The sequence below is a fragment of the Juglans microcarpa x Juglans regia genome, chromosome 1D (assembly GCF_004785595.1).
Source record: "Juglans microcarpa x Juglans regia isolate MS1-56 chromosome 1D, Jm3101_v1.0, whole genome shotgun sequence".
NCBI classification, from domain to species: Eukaryota; Viridiplantae; Streptophyta; class Magnoliopsida; order Fagales; family Juglandaceae; genus Juglans; species Juglans microcarpa x Juglans regia.
Genome location: NC_054594.1, coordinates 30554340 through 30576420, shown reverse-complemented (window position 1 = coordinate 30576420; position 22081 = coordinate 30554340). Strand labels below are relative to the sequence as shown.

The window sequence follows — 22081 nt, the reverse complement described above, 5'->3', positions numbered from 1 at the left end:
ATGGTAGAGGATCACACTCAACAACTGAAGATGTTGCCGAGAAATAGAGTATGGACTCAAAGAAGGTGACATCAACACTAGTGAAGTAATGTCTAAGAGCAGGATTATAGCAGCGATATCCTTTTTGAGTCTGGGAATAACCAACAAAGAAACACTTGGTAGCACGTGGATCAAGCTTATCAAAGCCTGGGTCAAGGTTATGAACATAGCAAACACACCCAAAAATTTTTGGAGGGAGAGAAAAAGGTGGAGAGGAAGGAAACAAGATAGAGAAGGGAGAGGAACCATCGAGAACTGATGAAGGCATACGGTTAATAAGGTGACACGCAATAAGAACACCATCACTCCAAAAACGTTTAGGAACATGCATGTGCAGTAACAGTGCTCGGGTTACCTCTAACAAATGGCAATTTTTGCGTTCATCCACTCCATTCTGTTGGGGTGTATAAGAGCATGAAGTTTGATGAACAATTCCTTTATTACTTAAGTAAGTAGCAAATGCACTAGATTGGTATTCTTTAGCATTATTAGAACGCAAAACTTGAACTTTTTGTCTAAATTGAGTTTTAATTTCTTTCTGAAATACTTTAAATATGGAAAGAAGTTCATATCGTGCCTTCATCAGAAACAACCATGTCATACGAGAATAGTCATTAACAAATGTAACAAAATACTGAAACTTGTTTGATACAATGTTGATGGGTCCCCATATATCAGAGTGAACCAATTCAAAAGAACTAGATGCTCGATTATCAACTCGAGGTACAAAAGACACACGATGGTGTTTGCTAAGCTGACATGCTTCACAAGAAAAGGAATATACATTTTCAAGATTCCTAACTTGACGTTTCAAAAGAGAGAGATGGGTGTGGCGACAATGTCATTCAAAAGCAGATGATGAGGATGTGAGGGCTCGAGTGGGTGACTGTTTGACATCAAGGTAATACAGACCACCAGCTTCATGCCCCGTACCAATCTTCTTCTCTGTCTTGAGATCTTGAAAGATACATACAGAGAGATAAAATGTCACATAACATTGAAGAGTTTGAGTTATTTTACTAATGGACAACAAACTAAAGGGAAAACTAGGAGCATATAGAACAGATGACAAGGATATAGAATCGGTGATGTTAGTGGATCCAATGTCTGTAACTTTAGCAAGAGTAACACTCTTTGGAGATGTCAAAGTATCTAACTTAGATAAGGAATAAGACAAATCGGTCAAATGTTCGTTAGCTCCTGAATTGATGATCCATGAATCTTGAGTAGATGAGATAAGACATGCACACACTGTACCTGAATGGGCACGAGTAGCTATGGAAGATGAAGTCGCTCGTGTGCGACCCAAAAACTGATCATACTCATCCTTCAATATGCTAATCATCTCTGGAGTCGGGTTGGAACTTGTTGACGGTGATGTAGTATTTTGGCAAATAGCTTGATTAACGGACCCAGATGGTCTACCATGAAAATCCCAACAATAGTCCACCGAGTGGTTAGTGCAACCACAATGAGTGCACTTACGAGATTCACGACCTCATCTGGCATCACGCCCCCCACGTGCACCTTTACCACTCTGGCCTCCACGCCCACAAGAAGCAACATAGGAGGCAACTAAAGTGGATCTCTCATTACTCTGATCTGAAGAAAACTGAGATCCTTGTCCAGATAATGTGGCTTGCTGAAGTCGGGAGAACACATCAAGAAATGAGGGAAGCTGTGGACTTGGCAGAATTTGAGAACGCACTAACTCATACTCAAGTTTTAAGCCAACAAGAAACCGAACAACATTAAAATCTTCCCGCTGTTTTAGCATACTTGAAACATCAGAAGTGATAGGTTGATACATTTTGAGTTCTTCACATATGCTTATCACTTGAGAATAATATTCTTCCTTGCCCAAAGCACACTGTTCCAACCTAAAGAATTGCTGACACAACTCATAAATACGGGTGATGTTCCCAGCACCCGAATACATCTGTTTGAGATGCCTCTACACCTCTTGAGCGGTGTCAAAATGTATTAAGCTAGCACAAATATTAGGCTCAATATTGGTCAACATTAGGGACAGTATTTGAGCATCTTCTTGCTCCCATTGAGCAAATGTAGAATTAGCTGACTCAGGCATTGGATCAACCAAGTAAGTACGACGAAGACCTTTGCCTTTCAAAAACATTTCAACAGATTTTGACCACAACATATAGTTGTTTCCTTTCAACTTCACCGAAGTCATAGGCATACTAATATTTGGTGCAAGAGATATTGACTCAAATTTAGTTGTCATGGAGAAAAGTATCACAACAATTAAGCTTGGCGACAAAAAATCCACACAAAATATGAAATATGGATGAAAAACTGGGAGACACAATCTAGAAAAGTAGAAACTCAGATGAAAAACCCAAATTTCGGATCTGTATTGGTCAAAACAAGCCTGTACCGGCAAAAACAAGCAAATATCGGTTCAGAATCAACCTATATCGAGTCTGAACCGCTCTGTTTCAAGTCTGAACCGGGTTGTATTAGCCTGTTTTCGAGTATCGCTGGTACCGACTTCAAAAACTAACCCTAAACTGGAATAAGTTATCCTAAACGAGGATAACCTATCCTAAACAGGAATAAGCTTACCTTATACTTGTTACCAAACGGATGCTATTCTAGATAGAAATAAGAACTTACACCAAATTGGGGGCATACATAGTCGAGGATAGGATAGTCGATACCTGCAACCAAACACTCCGAGACATCGACGTCGCCGACGATAAACAGGGCTATCGACAGCCGATGACGACGGGAGACTCATCGGTGTGCACAGAAAATGCCGGCAATCTCGATTTTAGTGTCCAGTACCGGAGACGACACCTGAGGTCACTGGAAAAAGCTTGAAACAGCTACTGACAGCCGACAACGAAGAGAACAACGGCCACTAACCACCACAAACAACGATGGTGATACCACAGCTCCGTTGCACAACCATCACTAACTCCGTCGCACAACCACAACTACCACTAGCTCCGTCGCACATCCACCACTAGCTGACTACGCTTTTCTCTGATACCATGTAGTCGAACATAGAGAGAATGAATTCTTATCTTCATTAACATTCAACTTCCTATACATACTACTTACAGATGACCATTGTACATTCTTAAACTATAATAATTACAACCATGTCCTCTGACACTACCAACCACAGGGGCATCATACGAATGCATCTACCACCCACCACTTCCTTTTTTTTCTTTTTCCCGAGAAACAACCAACTACTAATTTACAACATTCAATAATACTTACTAGCATTGTGACTGTACATTAAGTTTATCGACTAAAACCAAATCTCCACTTTTCCTTTCAACAAAAACAGAAAGACCTTTTCATTTCTTAGATTCAGTTATCCCAAAACCATCACATTTACAAAGAAAGTAAATTACTAGGCTACCTTATTTAAAGAAGCCTCATATTCAACCTAGGAAAGAACTAGAATATGGATAAGACCCAGTCCCTTAACATGCAATTGAATCTCTTTTTTAAGATTACTGCTGCGGTCCCGAATTCAAGACCCAAAAAATTTACCGAATAGTGTAAATTTTTTTTTCATGTATTTTTTTAATCATCATAAATATTTTTAAAAAAAATAAAATTCACAACATCATTAAAAAATATTTTTTTAATCATTCGGTTAAAAAAAAAAATCCCATTTGGTGAACTTTTTAAAGCATTTCTCATTTGGAAAAGTCTATAGAGAAAAGGGAAAGCAAACATACAGAAACAAACAAAGAGACCAAAATGACCCATCACTACATCATACCCCACATCCGTTAAAGCTAATTGTTTATGGTCTCAAATGAACATCAGATACAAAATCCAAATTCGATCCTGTTCCCAACATACACCATAAATCCATGGTGGAGGCCCGTAATACCAGCTTTAATGGATCCAAGCTTTAACTGATCTAACACCACAGCCGCCTCCTCCACAATCAGTTTTACAACATTAACCATACAACAACACAGGGCGGACATCCTTCCGTCGAAAATAACTACGCTTCTCTCGAAATGTTAAACACTTGCTTTTGCCTAGATGTGATACAAGTGTGAAAATTGCATTGGATGCCTTAGAGTTCATCCTGCAAGATCAAGAAGATTTTAATATTGAGAAAAAGGCGTCAGGTTTTAGATCAAAATATGCTTTCAGACTACGCAAGATATCTTGTGTAACAATGTGTGGCTTATGGGATTGAAAAATCAAATTTGCAAGCCCGCCATTAATATTATAGGATGACTAGCAAGAAAGACTCAGATTGACATTATGGGATTTGTTTTCCTTTTTTCGCCTGGGCTGTGACTTGGATTTGAAATTTTAACTTTTGTTGGTGTACAGAGATCTCTAATTAGCATGAGATGAGAGCCTAGACTATTGCCTGCAATATAAAAAGTGAGACAGCTAAGTTTCTTCTTCAGGTTCCTCTTTGAATGGAAACCAATTTGATCAGGCTTAGATATAAAGCAACGATCCATTTTGAATGTAAACGATTAAAGCTCACTTTGAGCACTTCCAACTTTGAAACACGATCACAGTTAAAAAAATAAGGCTAATAAAGTTACAAAATAGGACCGAAGAAAACACCAGAAAGGGGGGGGGGGGGGGGGGGGAGAGAGAGAGAGAGAGAGAGAGAGAGATTCATGCTTACATGGTAATCGTCCATGTAATCCCGTGGATCATGCTGCAAACAGAAAATTAATGTTTTAAAAGTAACAACAAATCATCATAGCCATCAGCCTATGCTTTTTTAGTACTATTTGCAGTTGACCTAATGAAGAGAAATCGAAAGCGGGATAAATCTGTCTCACATTAGATTTGATTAAATTAAGGGTACTCTACATCTCAATAAAAACATGCATGCTATTTTAGTGTTACAAAAACCAATGCAACGATCGCATCAAATACTTTGCCACATCTGCCTCCATATATGATCTACCACTACATCCTTTCTTTCTTTAATTTGTATATCATTTGACCATTTTTACTTCCACAACCATTTAACAGAGCTCCAGCCTATATTTTCTCTCAATGTTGCACCAATAAACTAATCCTCCATAAGACTACATTTTTCTTCTGCCACATTTGGTCTCTGAGGAGAGACTTGATGCTCAAAATTACATTTCTTTTCTAATTTGCCAAAAATTTTATCACATTCTCTACCAAGTATCAGTGTCTCCCAATCAGTTAATTTTGACATGCCATAAATTTGAAGAGAACAAGCTAGGCTTCATAATATTTCAAAGCCATTAGAATTGTAACTCAACTCCTTAAAATGTATCAACATCCCGTGTCCAGTCTAAATAAGGCGACCATTCAAAATCCACAAACTACTGATATATGTGAAATTATACTTTGTAGATGAGACAAGATCATGAGATACATTACCCTCCTGTGGCGCCTTCTATCTCCATACCGACGATCCCTATCCCTCTTCCTCTGTTCACCTTCCTCTCTAGCTCTTTTAGCTTCCTACATAATCGTTCAATTACACAGTAAACAATAACATATTCAGAAAGAACACTGGTTGGTGAAACAATCTGTCAATAGAAAAATTCCGAAAGCATCTAACTTCCTGTGAATCACCTCTTCTTCCCTGGCTTTTCTCTCTTTCTCTGCTTCCTCAAAGGCATCCTTTTCAATCTGAAATCTCAAAGTATAATAGGCAAGCAAGTTAGACATAGTCTTGAAGCCAAGTGACAATTAAACTCTCTAGCAACAGCTCACCTCTCTATTCGCAAATATCTCATCTACTACTTGTTTTGCATACTCTGGGTCATCACAAATCAAAATGTTGTCAAAAACTGAACCAGCCTTTACCTGCAATAAGATTGATTCAGCTCCCAACTATAAGCAAAAGTTAAACATTCTTTAAGGCCATTAAAGCTAGAAAAATAAACATATCAAAGGCAGTGCAATCTAAGACATAAAAATGAGTCCTAGTAAGTTCAACAATATTCAAAACCTGCCAGACTGGATGCTTTGGAGATACCCAACTACCATGTTTCTAAACAAGAGAAAGAGAGGCTTAACAACTAATCATCAATCAGTTAGCAACTTTGCTCTTCAGATTAACAAATCTACATTTCCCTTTTAACTTGAAATAGAAAACAGCAAGGTTCTTCGCCTTGCTGGTAGTAAAGGATGCAACTAATTGTGTTTCCACGTAATGTATATTGTCAGGCTCCATACGAATAAGTCATGGCACCTACCTGCCAAACTTCAATGCCTACATATTTTACTGGCTTGAGCACATAAAGGTTGGGATCGTCCTCAAACTCTGCAGGAAATTAAGAAAGACCAAAAAAGAAAAGAAAACCAGAATCAATATTAATAGTTGAAAGGTGAAATAAGTTGTCCCCTGAGCTAATAATTTGGCCTCTCAACAAGTTGTACACAACTCAAAAAAAAAATAAACCCAGACAAAAGTGCATCATTTTAAGGGCCCATTTGGATAATAAAATATCTTAAAATATCTGTGAATAACAGTGAAATGATTTAAGTTAAGATGTTTTATTAGGTTTTGAAAAATAAGGGAGAAAAAGTTGAATAAAAATATTATAAAGTTAAAATATTTTTTGAATATTATTTTTTTAAAAATTTAAAAAAGTAGTATTACTTTTGTGTTTTGTTTGGGAGTTTGAGAAAGTTGTAATAATTAAAGTAATGATTAAATGAAAAAATTGAAGATTTGAAACTAAAAGTGTTCTGTGTTTGAATGATACTTGGGAAAGCAATATCTGAGAATACTTTAGAATAGTTGTGTTTCCAAATGGACCATTAAATCACCCCCAACCCCTAAAAAGAAGGGTCAGAAAGAAAAGAGAAAAAATCTAGATTCGTTAACCAGCAACTTTTTTTTTCTAGACCACTAACATGCACTTGCATATGAATGTCAGAATACCAAAAAATTATTCAGGGCAACTTAGGAACCTTTTAATAAAGAATATTTACAATCATTGTTACCATGCAAATGATCCCAGACACGATTGTTCTGACGTGAACCAAATAGTACAATCCACTCCTAGTTTCCAAGCACAAAAAAAGAAAAAAAAAAAAAAAGCCTTCTAATACATGTTATCATTTCTTATGTTTTTTTTTTTTTTTTTTGATAAGAGATTTCTTATGTTTTTCCAGTTAAGTTGTTGAAAGTACAGTCTATTTCACCAAACCTAGAGCTAAGCATCATCAACCACTACCGACGCCAGAACAAACAGCCGTCAGCATACAAATTCTTCAGCCATCCAACTCATCCCTAGATGGTTGGTTGATTATCAAGTAACTGACAGATTGAGGGAGCCCAAGCTCCACGAGTCAGAGGGGGGAAAGAAAGATACGCCTTGAGAGAGCTACAGACAATCAAACTGGTAGTGAGAAAGAGAGGAGCTGAAGCCCAATGAGGAAAAATAAAGAGAGGCAACAAAAGTTAATGGAGAAAGAGATTCACTGGTCATGTAGAAGAAAGAAGCAGATAAGCAGATAATAATTGAGCAATGCTAAGTACAAGCCCCAAATAAACAAGCTCCATACAAGCCATTTGTCAAAAAGTGGGTCCCACTAATAAAGAATAGTTTTTTTTACATTTTTTTAAGGTGGGGTCCACTTTTTTACAAGGGCTTGTCTATTTGGGACTAGTACAAATCATTTCTCCAATAATAATAATAAAGATATGTCTTTAACTTTTATTCTTTTTTTGGGGGGCCAAAATTATGAGCTTTAGAAAATTTTCTTAAGATTTAGGACTAGAATCTTTGAGTTTTAATAATAATCTAGATACATATATTTTTCTTTCTGGGTGAGAAACAATGAGATTTATTTCTTTTTTCTTTTTTTTTTTTTTGGGGGGGGGGGGGGGGGGGGGGGGGGGGGGGGGGGGGGGGGTGGGTGGCGGTACCCATCCATTCCTCCATGATAGTGCCTGAATATCTGGATGCTTTCACTCTTCAAAAACTGAGACACCATTGCGTGCGTGTGTGTGTGTGTGTGTGTGAGAGAGAGAGAGAGAGAGAGAGAGAGAGAGAGAGAGAGAGAGAGAGAGAAGGAGAATGAGAATAGGAACATATTAATCATGTTCAAAGAGGGAGGCATAATAACTGCTTCTAACTCACTCTCTACCCCATAATAAGTAACTTTCACTTAGAACCAATGTTTATACAACAGGTGGTTGATTTGCTAGCATGCTGGAAATGGCGATTTGATAGTCATCATAGCGAGGCCTTGTGGAAAATGATCCTCATTTGTTCGATGTAGTGCATATAGAGATTGAGACTCGCAACACCAACTCTTGAAATTGATTTTTCCAAGCAAAGATGAAAAAACTTGAAAAGTATCTTGCACTTTATGAGATAATAGAGACCGATGATATATGTACAAAGTTTTTCAATGGACACGGGGGAAATAAATCTTTAACCTACTGTACTGTGATAGTTGAGTATAATTTGACATATTTGTCTCCTAACATGAATTTTCCTCAAGAGGATAGCTCTCGGCTTAGTGGAAATAATTGTCAACGTAAAGAAAGTAGATTATCATTACAAGACCTCCCAAGATTATCAGTTGTGTAGAAACAAATCTGGAAAGATCCCAAGTGACATTTTTACATTTATGGGGAAGCTTTCATATACGCTCCACTTTCCAATGATGAACCAGATTCATCCGTTGATGCACTATCATCACATGCTATCAAAGTAAATAATTGCTATGTAAGATAACATCAATTTCATGGATTTCGGAGCTTGTTGATCTTTCACCTAAGTGAAAATCAATTGGAAACAAGGGGGTTTTAAAGATCAAGCAAAAAGTGGAAAGGTCAACAATAGTGACAACAATGGTGATGGCAATATTCACAATTAAATTAGCACTGGAGTGAAAATATTAAACTAATATAATTAGAATGATAGTGTGAACACCATGATTACTGATGCGCAATTATTTTTGTGACGGTAGAAGTCAATAGCAAATGCTTCTATTCTTGAATGTGAAGAACATGGCTAGCCAACTAGTTTAGTCCTACATGCATGATACTCGCATGCATGATACTACCTAGCCACCAAGAACTGCTGAAGCACAGAATTGTACCTGGGTTATCAATCCATGCAGTCTTCTTCCACTTCCCCTTATAATTGGGGTTCTTGATTTTCTGTAGAATAGCAAAAATTCCAAGAAATTAAAATACGTAATAAAAAGTGAAATTGAACTTTCAATGTGCAGCTTAAAGCACCTTGCGCTTCCATGGTCCTTTGTATGCTGGATTGGGAATCTTAGGTGGCTTCCATATTCCATCTTCCTCTTCATCCCAGTCAGCAGGCTAATAACAGATAAAAAGAAGTTAAAGAAAATCACTAACCCCATTCAAGATTTATCAATCAGTTAACCCAGATTACAAATTATTTATTCTTCTGACTACCATTGTACCATCAAGATGTAACATAATTAATATATATGTGTGTGTGTGTGTGTGTGTGTGTGTGTGTGTGTGTCTATATTTACAGGTAACATGCATGATTAGCAGAAAAGACTTCCTTCTACAAAATACATCAACACTAAACCCCACTTAGTGAGATATGGAACATAAACTTGATTGTTATACGTGTCCAATCTGCACACCTCTTTGGCCTTTGGATCGAGAATTTCAGCTGGAATTGAATCATATCCCTGCAATATCAAGAAATTTTGAAGGAGTGAATTACTTAAATGGTAAATTACACCTAAGAGATGATTGTCATCGAGTGAAAAACTAAAGAACAGTATGATACCTTTGGTTTGACATCATTAGGATCATCAATGTACTCTCTATCATCCCAGTCTGCAGGCTGAGGGGAATGCAAGTTAATAAAGGAAAGACCTCATATATTTGTCAGATAGCTAAAGAATTCTCCATAATCATATAGTGATATTTCTGATTACATATTTCAGTCAGTTTTATCACCGAGTCACTAACTAGTAGAAACTCAGAAAATTACCTTTTTTGCATTGACATCCTTAATTTTCCTTGGAGGAAGGATATCCCAATCTGTATACAAGCTACCAGAATCCCTTTCTCGATTGTCAATCAAGACGCTGTAACTTGCATCAGGCCTAAGAATAAAGGTGTAAAAATGAGTTAACTTGTCTGTTTCGCATTGTAGATCCTTTTTAATGGGATAATTTTGCCCCTGGTAAGAAAGTATAACATGGAGCTTTTTTGTCTGCGAGCCACATATATCTGGTCCAAACATGAAACTGCAAAATAAAATGTGACCAGTCAGTAGAATTACTTTCATCCCTCCCTACACACACACACACACATATAGTAGGAACTAGAAAATGACATTAAACACCCATAAAACGGCGAGCTTCAATGCAACCAGATTTATATAATTTTTTATAGCAAAAAATGAAAAATTCCGATATATATAAATTATTCCAGTGTCAAGAAAACCAGAGAGTATGGTAAATAGGATAATTTTTCTATGCAGATGTTGAACACTGTAACCAGAAAATGAAAATTCTAAAAACGTGTTCCAAACAAATGAAACAATTGACAGACCTGTAAGGAGTGTCACCACCGAATTTCTTCTGATTGACATATCCAGAAAGAAGCTTGATGTAACCACCACCACATTCAATGTCCTGTTCAAACTTTATTGAATACTGGACTACGAGAGTTCTATTCTCATTGCTGAACTCTGGTACCTTTGCAGATACTGCATAATGCTTTGCATCATTATATGTCTGAAGACCTGTGATTTCCAGGCATCATCAATATCTACTATAATTCCAAAATCCCAATTCAGACCAGTGGACAGACTGATGTGGTATCAAAGGCTACAATAATGGAACATCTAGAGTGACTTCTAAATGAAAACCACAAAGAGATGATGGTACAAAAAGTATGGGGATTTCTCTCCAATTTCAGCAGCTATTTGAATTATTTTTGCCAGCTATTTGGACCAAGCATATCTCAAAATTTTAAATGCACTTTTCCCGCATCTTTCTTGTTCTAAATCTTTACTAAATCTTTATCAAACAATACAATTGATATAATTTCAGCAAAATAAATAAATTTAATTGCATAGGCTAAAATTCACATATGCCTTTGCTTCTTCGACTAAAATATAATCGCCAATTTAAAACATGGTTCTACTTGTCTGGTACGATGTATTTGGAGGGAAATGAATGATAGGAATATTGAGGATAGTGAACAGACATTCGAGATGCTCAAAAATTTAAGTTTTTAATACTCTTTTCCTTTCAACATCTTATTTAGACTTTTTGCTAACTTTACATGACTTTCTCGTAACTTTTTCTACTCTTCGATGGAAACTTTCTTGTATACACCCTGTGTGCCTCGATGCACCTTTTGAGCTGATTAATGGAGTTTTCTTTAAAAGAAAAAAGTATTCATTAACACCATTTAGACTTTGTAGTAAATTTTCATGACTTTCTTGTACCTTTTTCTACTCTTATATGGAAACTTTCTTGTATACACCCTATGTGCCTGGATGCACCTTTGGCATTGATTAATGGAGTTTTATTAATTTAAATAAAAAAAGTAATCCATTAACAGCATTTTTAAAGGACATTCAAGACTTGAAACAAATATATACTTCTATCCCTAAAAAGGCAGGATTAGGCACATGATATTACTTCAGATACCTCTATCGTCAGGATCCGCAGACCATTTTCCTGCCGTGTGCTTAAATGTGCCCGCTTTCCCTTCGCTCCTCTTCCAGTCCGATAAGACCCACCGGCTCTTCCACCCATCTTTTTCCACGAGAATCACATAAAATGTTCAGAAAATAACATTAATCCCTATCAAATAAGCGCAACAGAAACACGCGTATTTTCTTCGGACTCAAAATGAGTAGGAGGTAATAAAAAGCTACTATTGACTGCCGAACATCTCTCCGTGCCTCTTGATCAATCGCTCATTTTGAAGCAATCGTCAACAAATCTTTTATAAAATTATATAAATCTAAATTTGCAAAAAACCTCCAAATACAATTTTTTTACTCTCTTTCCATTAAACATAGCGAAGCTAAAATTGAAAAAGATTCTCACAGAATGATAGAAGATTGAAAGTACGTACCCTCGAATCGCTCCTCAAAGAAGATCTCAGAGGAAGCAGAGCGGAAGAAAAGGAGAGAAGTGAGGGTTACTAGAAGAAGCAGAAGAAGAGCTCTTCCTCTTCCCATTTATGGATTTTGCGAATGGAAGAGAGAGTGGACCACTGCTACTGCTACCACGCCAAGTGAGAGGAGACTCGGAGACTTTTATAAATGATAAATTAGAGGTTTCTAGAAAAGAAAAATGTTGGAGCAAGGCGTGGGGTGCGGGTAATGGAAAACGACTCCCAAGTCAAACCTCGACACAAGTTGGGTTTTTTTTTTTTTTTCCTCTTTAATTATTATTATTATTATTTATTTATTTATTTATTTTTAATACGGTATTATAATTTGATTAATAATAGATAAATGATTTTATATTTATTTTTGTTTTTATTTTTTATGTCTTCATATAAAACATTATGATGCGGTTTGGATAATGAGATAAAATAAAATAATTTTACATGAAATTTAAAAACTAAATAAAATATTAGTAGAATATTATTTTTTAATATTATTATTGTTTTAGAATTTGAAAAAATTGAATTGTTTATTATATTTTGTGTGAGAATATAGAAAAGTCATAATGATGATATGAGATAAAATAAAACATTTTCGCATCCAAACGGAACCATATCTCATTTAATATATATGGAAAATTTTATACGCCACTACTATCCTACTTTTCTTCTACTATGTAAGATGTGACACATTTATTACTATTATATGATCTTTTATTGGATGATTCTTTATCATCTAATACTGATAAATATGACACATCTTACATAGTAAGATGAAAATAAGATGAGAGTATGAAGTATAACATTACTCTTCTTTAAATATTTTCTTCTCATCATTATTGTGTTATTGTAAATTTAGAATTCAAATGACTATTTTTTTTATTGAGAAAAAAAGGTTTAAAATCAATATTGTGTTGACCAGGATTACGTTTGGATGTTGAGATAAGTTGAGTTGTAAATAATCGTATTTTGTAGGTCCTATTGAGATGGGTTTAACTTTTTAGATTAAAATGTATGAAGTAGCTTGAAATGAGTTTTAACTTTTTTATGAAAAGTTGAAAAAATAGTGAGTCTCATCAATGATTATTTGAGATGAATTGAGATAATTTGAGTTTGGTTCAACAACCAAACACAACCCAAAGCCATTTGATTTGTAACTTGTAACTTGTAACTATAGTCTAAATAGAAAAATTCAAAATAAAGAATATTTTTCATATCCACAGACAAGTAAATCGTGAATTTGAAAACTTTTAGCAAGAAAATATATCAATATTATGATTTTTTATAAGTTACGTTGTGTTTGGATAATAAGAAGTGTTAAGAAGAGTTGAGAAAAGTTGTTAATAGTTGTGAGTAAAGATTGGAGTTGGTTTGTAGGTCCCATTGAGAGTAAGTTGTTTGGTTATATGAAGTATGTTGAGTTGTTGACTTTTGAATAGGAAGTTGAAAAATGTGTGAGTCCCATTAATAATTGATTTTATTAGTAATAATGGTGAAATAATGATTTTATTTATACGTAGGAGTGATAAATACAATTATTATGAGAAATAATTCCCAACACCTTTAAAAATGAATTTTGCACAAAAAATTTTTAGAGAAATTTATTTAAATCAAAATCGGTAAAAATCAATCTTTTGCTATATATTATGATGACAACCCACAGGTGCGTTATTTCGCATTTTTTTTGGCATTCCAAAACTTATTTAATTCAATCCGTTCGAAATTACAATAAAAATTAGAAATTATAAAAACAGGTTTGCTCATTTAAAATTATTTGAAAACAGAAATTATTTAATTCCAAACTTGTCAAAAACTCAAGTTTTATCAATTTTTAATACGACATTCTCATGCTCCCCTCATTATAAAATTTTTTATTGCGAGTGTGTTCATAAAAATGATAAAAATCAATATTCGATCTTCTACATCTATTTACATCCAACTTCAACATCAGTTACATTTCTCATTTAACAGGTTCGCCAATAAAAAATATTTATATTTAACATAAAGTCTCATATTTCCAAAATATGTTCCACACTTACAATTATGGTCATACAATACTATAGATAGAATCTCTAATTGAAGCCATGGCTTGTGCCGACGCAGATGACATGTCTGGAATACACAACAGATGACCAGGGTTATCTTCAGTTGTTTGTCCCTCATAACGATGTAGATTGGTAAAACAATGTCATATTTGATCATTCGGTGTAATGGTACGAATAATATTATGTATGACACAACATGTAACAACGATATATTGTTGCCCTGTCAGCCTGTATGGATTCATTGATCGCAAAATTTGAAACTGTTTTTTAGACACTGAACATGTGTTCAATAACATGTTCAAAATCACAAGCTACCAGCACATTTTGGCTAACTCGATAATGCCGAGATAGATACGTGTTAGTTACCTCTGCGGGTGCCCATGCGTCAAAAAAAGTCCTGTTAATTGCATCATAACATTTCTGCAATCATATAATGAAATTGTGAGTTCTCTAATTTTTAATAAATGAGACCGATCACACTAAAAAAGTGTCAACCACATATCGCTTTCCTTAACCCAAAGTAAGAAATTGTTACCTCGAACCATGAATAATGTATGAGATTGCCTTCATTGTAAGGCGCCACCCCAGGAACATGTGTGCAATCACCTGAGGAGCAAGGTGACATAGTGCACATATCACTACATAGACATGTCGATTAACGATTTCACTCGAATGTTGAAACTGGTCGCCTATGATTCGTTGAACTTGGCCATGTCAGACAGTATATGTAGACATTGCAACAACTTCATCCACAGAAACCTTTCTTGTCATTTCAAGAATGGCATCCGCGCATAACGTATTGCATAACGCTTCGAATGCATATACTTTCATCCGGAACATTTTATAACAATTTTTGGATGTTCATTGAGAATTGAGAGTATATAGTCTCGTCCGCATAAGCTAATATTATGTTGCGACATTCGCTCAACCACTAGCTCCATAGATTCCTCTTATGCGACAGCCATAAGAATGGCTATGTGATCCCACATTGAGGGATTACACCTCTTCTAATCTTGGTATTCGTCCCACGTTGGATACTGGTTACTACTTGATGAACTTTTGGTCATGTTGTTTGCCTTCACCTGGGGCTCATCATCTGACCCACTTCCCCGTCCATTCTGTAGTTTCAAAAAAAAAAAAAAATTAGCCCAATAAGACTTCATCGCACGAATGAATAGCACATAATAAACATGTATAGGATGGTAGTGAACATCCAAAAAGCATATAAATTATGTCGTATATGACTTTTCTCAAATATGCTACTAAATAATAGGTAGGAGCTACCAGCCAGATGGGTGTAAAATGAAGTTTTACACCCACTAATAACAATATGATATGTAAAAGTTTATCAAGATAAAGAATAGAAGGGCATGCAGTGTATCCGATTCACTTTAGCCTTCTTCTCTCCTTCTAATTTGTTTGCCTCTCTCTCCACCGTCGATCTCATTAAGATACTATCTTTCTCTCTTCTTCGAACATCTCACCATCTCTTTCAGAATATCCATCTGTAAGTTGCATTCATCACAAAATGGCACATCAATCACTGATTTCTCACCATCGCCACCAGGAATCCATATTCATGGAGGAAGATTAGAAGAGCTTCAAAGAACAGAAAATGTCTCAATCTTATGTGAGGAATTGTTGTGCAACATAAAAATGATTCTCGACCCTTACACCAACTAGTAAACAAACCTATGAACCTATTATGAAATTAGTGATTCGAAAGGCCCCAAGATTTATACTGTTGAAGGTGCCGAATTCTATGAGTAAAGGTTATGAAATTTGTAGATTGAAAATATTCAATTTACAATTTGCAATCTATTTTGATAAATATTGTACATGGAATATATGTAGGTCCTCAAAAAAAAAAAAAAAAAAGAAAAACTTCTGCTATTGCAATTTGTTGAGTCGAATGCAGGGACAATGTTTCTTTCTCTACTAGTGAAATGGCAGAAGACGGGGGATGGGTCGATGAATTGATCCATCTGTAGTGGGTTCGTAGTGGGTTCCAGAGATGGGATGTAATGAGTATGATGGAGATTTTCAACGAAGAGGGGATGGGATGGGTTTTCGACGGAAACGATAGGCTTTCGACGGGAGAAGGGAGAAGAGAGAAGAGAGAGATTTTCAAGGGAGAAAAAAGAAAGGAAGTGAGGGATCTGGAATGGGAAATGGGAGGCTGGACTCACACTAACAGTAATTCTTATAAGACTATTACGTGTCGAAATTTCACTGACTGATGTAAAAGGAGAAAGGACACCCAACCTGTTTGAAGCTTTTTCCTAAATAATATAGATACAAATCAATTATAATAAGTAGCAAATTATTTTTGGAATTCAAACAAACCGTTACCAAATTATGCAAATCATTAAAAATCTCAAATTTCAGAAACTCAGTCAATAAAACAAACAACATCTACAATAAATAGTAACAACATCTGCAATAACAAACAAACAATAGTGTCAATGAGACAAATGTGACGCCCCTCAGATTCCGCTTAGGATCGGACAGACATCTAAAGCTTCGGAACATGCAACACAAGGTTACGTGTCCTCGTTCATGATATATAAGATGCAATGTTCTTAACATGCATATAGCATTATGCAATATTCGTAGCTGATAATTTTTTTTTTAACAATACTATACACCAAATTTATAATATCTCAAATAGTTAAAATATAATCCATGCATACTTAACAAAATAAACATCTACGATTACAACACGGGTATCAGAAGACTGTAATCTCAAAACAACAGAGACCTGGCTCCATAATTACATTGACAAAATACACTATTGGACTACTTCGTTGAGTAACTCGCGTAACTCGACTAACGATGTAGGAATACAATCCAAGGACCTAACTATGGAGGTTGCAAGCTCCGCGTTGCGTCTACGGTGTCTAGTCAACCTCCTTCAGCATGCCAGTGTCTGCTCCATGCTTTGATCCTGACACATCACCTACTATTCGGAGGGAATGATAGTTAGGACTATCACAGTGAGATTTGATTACAAATCTCAGTAAGTTAACATGAAACTTCCACATATGTTAATGATGCATGCATGACAATAAAAGTATGAATGCATAATCAAAGTCATAAGTAAATATAGTATAACTTGACGTATAGTATGGCATAAATGACATAACTTGAACTAAACTGAAACTTAACTTGACGTGACATGACATATATGTGAACTTAAAATATAACATGGACTAGCAACATAGCATGAACGTGAACATACATAATTTGAACATGAACTTAAACATAACATGAACCTGAGCATAACATAACATAAATGTGAACTTGAAACATAACGTGAGCATGACATAATATGAACGTGAACTTGAACATAACATGAACGTGAACATAACATGCATAAATGTGAACTTGAAAAATAATATGAATTGAACAGTAACTTAACTGTACGAAGACGTACATAAACGTAAGTCGAAAGACATGACGTACTTGTCAGAAAATACTTTGTAGCTTGACATAACATGTGACATGGCATGACATACATGTAACAATGAACATTATGCGACGTGTCATACATGTAACAAATAGTATAACGTAACATGACATACTTACAACTTATGGCAATACGTGATAGAATAGATGGTGTAACAGATAAACATGTAATGACATGGCATACATAACAACATATGAACATAAATTGTAGTTTCCTTACCCATCACATATACACAGCAAACTGATAGTAAATTAAAAGCTAACTAACTTACCTCGATCATCGAGTTTTATGAGAATAAAGCGCGAAACACTAGGAAATGAAAATAGTGATTCTAAAAATTAGAAATTTAATCACTAACAATTAGAAACATGAAAACAAGCTAATTTAGAGTAAAATTACCATTTAACCATCTACATGTCAAAAAATGACTATTTTACGCCTAACTTAAGGATTTCACATTCTAACTCCAAAAATGTTTAAAATTTACATTCCTCATGTAAATTTTGTCCTAAACAGAAATATCAACTCAAAAAAATTTAAAACAAATCACAACTATGAAAAACACACTATAGCCAAAACATCCTTAGGATTTTTTCCTTGATTTTTGTTACGTTTCTTCTAATTTCAAAACTCATGATCAAACCAAATTTTTGCAACAAGGATCTTCCTATCCTAAATTTAAAAACATACTTAACACATCCAAATTACTAATCATCAACCCAAAACTTTTTAGTAAAAAGATCCAAACTTTTTAACTAAAAGCAAACATTTGAATTACAAGTTTTGATCTGATTCAAAACATCTACAAGAATTTCAAAAAATCAAATCTTACTTCTAACATATTCATAACATCATCCTAAGATCAATCATGCTTTAAATGATCAAATAAAAGTTACCAAAAATCACAGAATAACACTTGGAGTTTTTGGTTTTACACTTAGTCCAAAAATAAAAACTTTTCTCAACTAACTTTGATCAATCTCTTGATCTATGGCTTAAAGCGATTTGATTTTTAAACTAAAACATCACATAGTTTAAAAATGTGTTCCAAAGAAGATCCAACCATTAAAATTAAAATCATATGACTAAAACTCAATAAAACATGGATGGAATCCAACAACATCAAATCTTAAGCCTAACCGAAATCCTCTTGCATAGAAAAATGATATCTTTAAAACTAATACTGAATATATTCAAAATAACATCCTAACATGTAAAAAAGAGGCTTAGTATCATCACATAAAAATATCAAAGCCTTTGGAGTAAGATTAAATCACAAAATATTTAAACTATCTCAAAACAAAAACTATTTTTCCACTTACAGTTTTCAAGTTTCTAAATTTAAGGAAATTTATTATAAAAAACTTTAGTTCTGCAATAAAACCTCAATGAACAGTCATAAACACATGCTAAACACTCCATTAACTTTTCAGACCAAGATATGTTCATTAGCTTGGTCAAAACTTACAAAACATCTTCTACTCTCTAGTTTCATGCCCAAAATGATCTTTCTATGGTTAAAAATACTTTTGATCGACCAAATAAGCATTAAATGAGACTAATAAGTATTCACGAAAACTACACTAAAAAATGAACAACTTTTATGAAGGATTCATTGTGTGAAAATACTTACAAAGGGTCAAAAATCTCCACACAAAAGGACCCAAAAATCTGTCTGAGAGAGCTCTTTTGAGTTTCTCTCTAAGAACGGGTGAAAAAGTGATGAAAGTGAATGAAATGTATCGTGCACAACTTTAGACTACTGGAGGGGAGATTTATGGGCTTGAATGACCCTTGATTGGAGATGGCTATGTGACATAAAGTGGAGAATAGTGAGGAGCAAGGATTGCCTGCAACAGCTGTGAGGTATGGAGGTTAATGAGGTGAATTTCTCATTCACATCAAGGCACTATTGGGTGCAGCCAAGGGCAATGGATGGCCTGTCATGTGGGGGATGACACTTTTTCAATAAGCTTTGCCAAAGTGACCAAATTCATGGGCCTTGGTTGGCCACAACCAAGTGGGCTTCAATTTGGGGTTTAAGTGGGGGGTTTTGTTAGGGTTTGAAATGCAATCAAGCTCAAATCTAATTTTTCTTGACCCAATCAAATTTTCAAAATTTAAAAAGTTGGATAATGATATTATAACAATGATTTGATTAATTAATAGCATGTAGAAGTGATTTAATCAAATGATTAAACACAATGCTAGAAATCGGATTAAAAATAGTTTGGATGCCAACTTTAGGGTTTGGAAAATTATTTAGGGTTTCGGTTTCAACCAAGTCTTTGGGGTTTCAATTGGATTCCAACCATTTAGGGTTTCGCTAAGATTGAAACCCTCTTTGGTCTGGCACAATTTGGTTGATCAGATAAAATAAAATTTTGTTTAAGTGGCATGATCTCACACCTTGATTTCCTTGACAAATCTATCTAACGGTTCCTCGTGGTGCCAAGTATCTAATACTATTTACTATGTGTGATTAATACATTGCCAAGTGTCCAAATACAACTTCTCTAATCTAATTTTGACATTCTACACTGTGATTTTGAAAACACTATATTGGGTGCGCTTATCAAGGTTACTATTCACTCTAAAAAAATGAATAATAAACTTAATATTGAAAAAATCTTAAATATTCATATTAATTTACAGTAAAAATCATTTACTGAAATTCAACCCCGAAATGTCCCTAAAAATAATTTCACAATTTCGAATAGGTGTTTTGTTCAAAATTATGAAAATGAGTTATACCGCCATAAAATTCTAAATAATCAACTGAGTCTAATGACGTAGACTAAAACACATTATGACACTTTTAACTATCTCAAATAATTAAACTCATATTTCTAGCATCATAGTGAGACATTGACTATGTTGACAGACTAAAACCTGTGCGATTAGTCGATTCGTAATAACTTATGGGGTTTCATGAGGTTCCTAAAGTCAATAAAAATTCTACTAGTGAATTTCTAGCGGGCTGTTACAACAAACAACATCCGTAATAAAAAAACAAAGAACAGTTAGTATCGTCATACGCTACGTCACTCCAACCCTCAAATCCAATCGACTCTGCGGTCCGGGGGCATGCATAAGAACATATCCTATGCATTAGAATCTATAAAAATCCTAGATGCTTTGTTATATTGATGTACAGGGAGCTGCAGTGTGATCTCATCCAAAAACTTCATACATTAAGCTATCTTGTTAAATGATGCATCCAATCCACTTAAGCATTCACCATTGCTACGCTTTCTACTGCATTTTCTGAACATCTCCTTATACAACTCAGGCCTCGTTTGCTTTCGAAAAATATCTCATCTCATCTCATATAATCATTACAACTTCCCTAACTTCCAATACAAAATAAAATAAACAATTCAATTTTTTTAAATCCTAAAATAAAAATAATATTACAAAATATATTCTAACAATATTTTATTCAACTTTTTAACTTTAATCTCAGCTCATCTCCGAAAACAAACGAGCCATCAGTCCTCGCGGCGGCACTAGCGGCCATAATTTCCAAAGCTTTGCTCAATTCTGGGAAAATGCTACCCCGAGGCGCCTCATTTCTTCTACGATGAGTTCTCGCTGAACAACTTTCCCGTCTCCCATCCAGCTCAGATACATCTGGCCCATCTATGTCTATTGGCGTGTTTGTGGCAGTTCCCAATATAGAGCTCCATGCCTTCAACTACTCCTCAAGGCAGTCCTCCTCACATGTGAGGGGTTCTTGCATGGACGCATAATAGAGGACCCTTCTTAGACTGTCCAAAAATGGCGCACATGAGATCATAGTCTCGACAACCATTAGTCTTGAATTTTCTCCATTAGCTATGCACCTAATTATAGGAAAAAAATTATATTAGTAGAGCATGGGAAGAAATCCTCAACAACACTAATAAATAATGTCAAGCAAATTAAGTTCATGCAATTGTTTACTTGTATTGCATTAGCCCAATGTTCTTCTATGGCAATTACAGTTTTCGTCTGCAAGTTCCAACACATTCCCGTTTGACCCATTAAATCAGTGAATAGTAGTTACCTTTGTCTCAGGAGAGTGATTTTCTCTTGGGATGGCAATATGTGACACAACCCGTTAACCCAATAAGAATACAACACAATAATAACGGGTTTGAATTTAGTATTAATGGGTTCGGGTCAAAACGGGTTGACCCATTGAGGCACAATTGCTTAATGAGTTGATAACGGATCAATCTAGTTTGACCCGTTAAGAAAATTAAAGTTACAATTATAGCCTTATACCTAAAAGTAAAATTGTTGAAATTTTTGTTTTAATATTTTTAATGTTTGGATTATAATTTTGGACTTCTAGTTAGTTTTATATTTTTTTTATAGATATTTTGATTTTAACATTTATATAAAATTATGCTAAACTTGATTAGGTCAAACAGGTTAATT

The 22081-nt window shown here is 34.9% G+C and overlaps 1 protein-coding gene and 1 long non-coding RNA gene across 4 annotated transcripts; one reads left to right on the top strand and one right to left on the bottom strand.

Annotated features, from left to right (window-relative positions):
* The first annotated feature begins 3704 nt into the window (after positions 1-3704).
* On the top strand, positions 3705-10503 carry LOC121242834. Its single transcript, XR_005935994.1, has 3 exons — positions 3705-3814; positions 5891-5895; positions 10464-10503. It is a non-coding gene; the product is annotated as an uncharacterized LOC121242834 (long non-coding RNA).
* On the bottom strand, positions 3816-12324 carry LOC121242800 (calreticulin-3-like). 3 transcript variants are annotated; one of them, XM_041140758.1, is made up of 14 exons: positions 12107-12324; positions 11674-11781; positions 10565-10757; positions 9999-10257; positions 9792-9848; positions 9643-9690; positions 9257-9343; positions 9115-9175; positions 6249-6316; positions 5764-5856; positions 5623-5679; positions 5425-5508; positions 4688-4720; positions 3816-4123 (listed from the first exon to the last, which is right to left on the bottom strand). In XM_041140758.1, the coding sequence occupies exons 1-14, from the start codon at positions 12210-12212 to the stop codon at positions 4112-4114; spliced, it is 1266 nt and encodes a 421-aa protein (XP_040996692.1). In that variant the 5' UTR covers positions 12213-12324; the 3' UTR covers positions 3816-4111. The 3 variants fall into 3 exon arrangements, 2 of the variants coding, with proteins under 2 accessions (XP_040996692.1, XP_040996685.1); XM_041140751.1 differs by having other exon boundaries at positions 5609-5679; positions 12107-12295; XR_005935985.1 differs by lacking the exons at positions 3816-4123; positions 4688-4720; positions 5425-5508; positions 5623-5679 and having other exon boundaries at positions 5803-6133; positions 6164-6316; positions 12107-12297.
* Between the last annotated feature and the right edge of the window lie 9757 nt (positions 12325-22081).

Excerpts from the sequence above, each read along its gene's own strand:
- LOC121242800 (XM_041140751.1), bottom strand. The coding sequence starts at position 12,212 with ATGGGAAGAGGAAGAGCTCTTCTTCTGCTTCTTCTAGTAACCCTCACT. Across the intron at positions 9,344-9,642 it reads TCGATCCAAAGGCCAAAGAG|CCTGCTGACTGGGATGAAGA; the intron begins GTGTGCAGATTG and ends ATCTGTTATTAG. Across the intron at positions 4,721-5,424 it reads ATAGAAGGCGCCACAGGAGG|CATGATCCACGGGATTACAT; the intron begins GTAATGTATCTC and ends TTCTGTTTGCAG.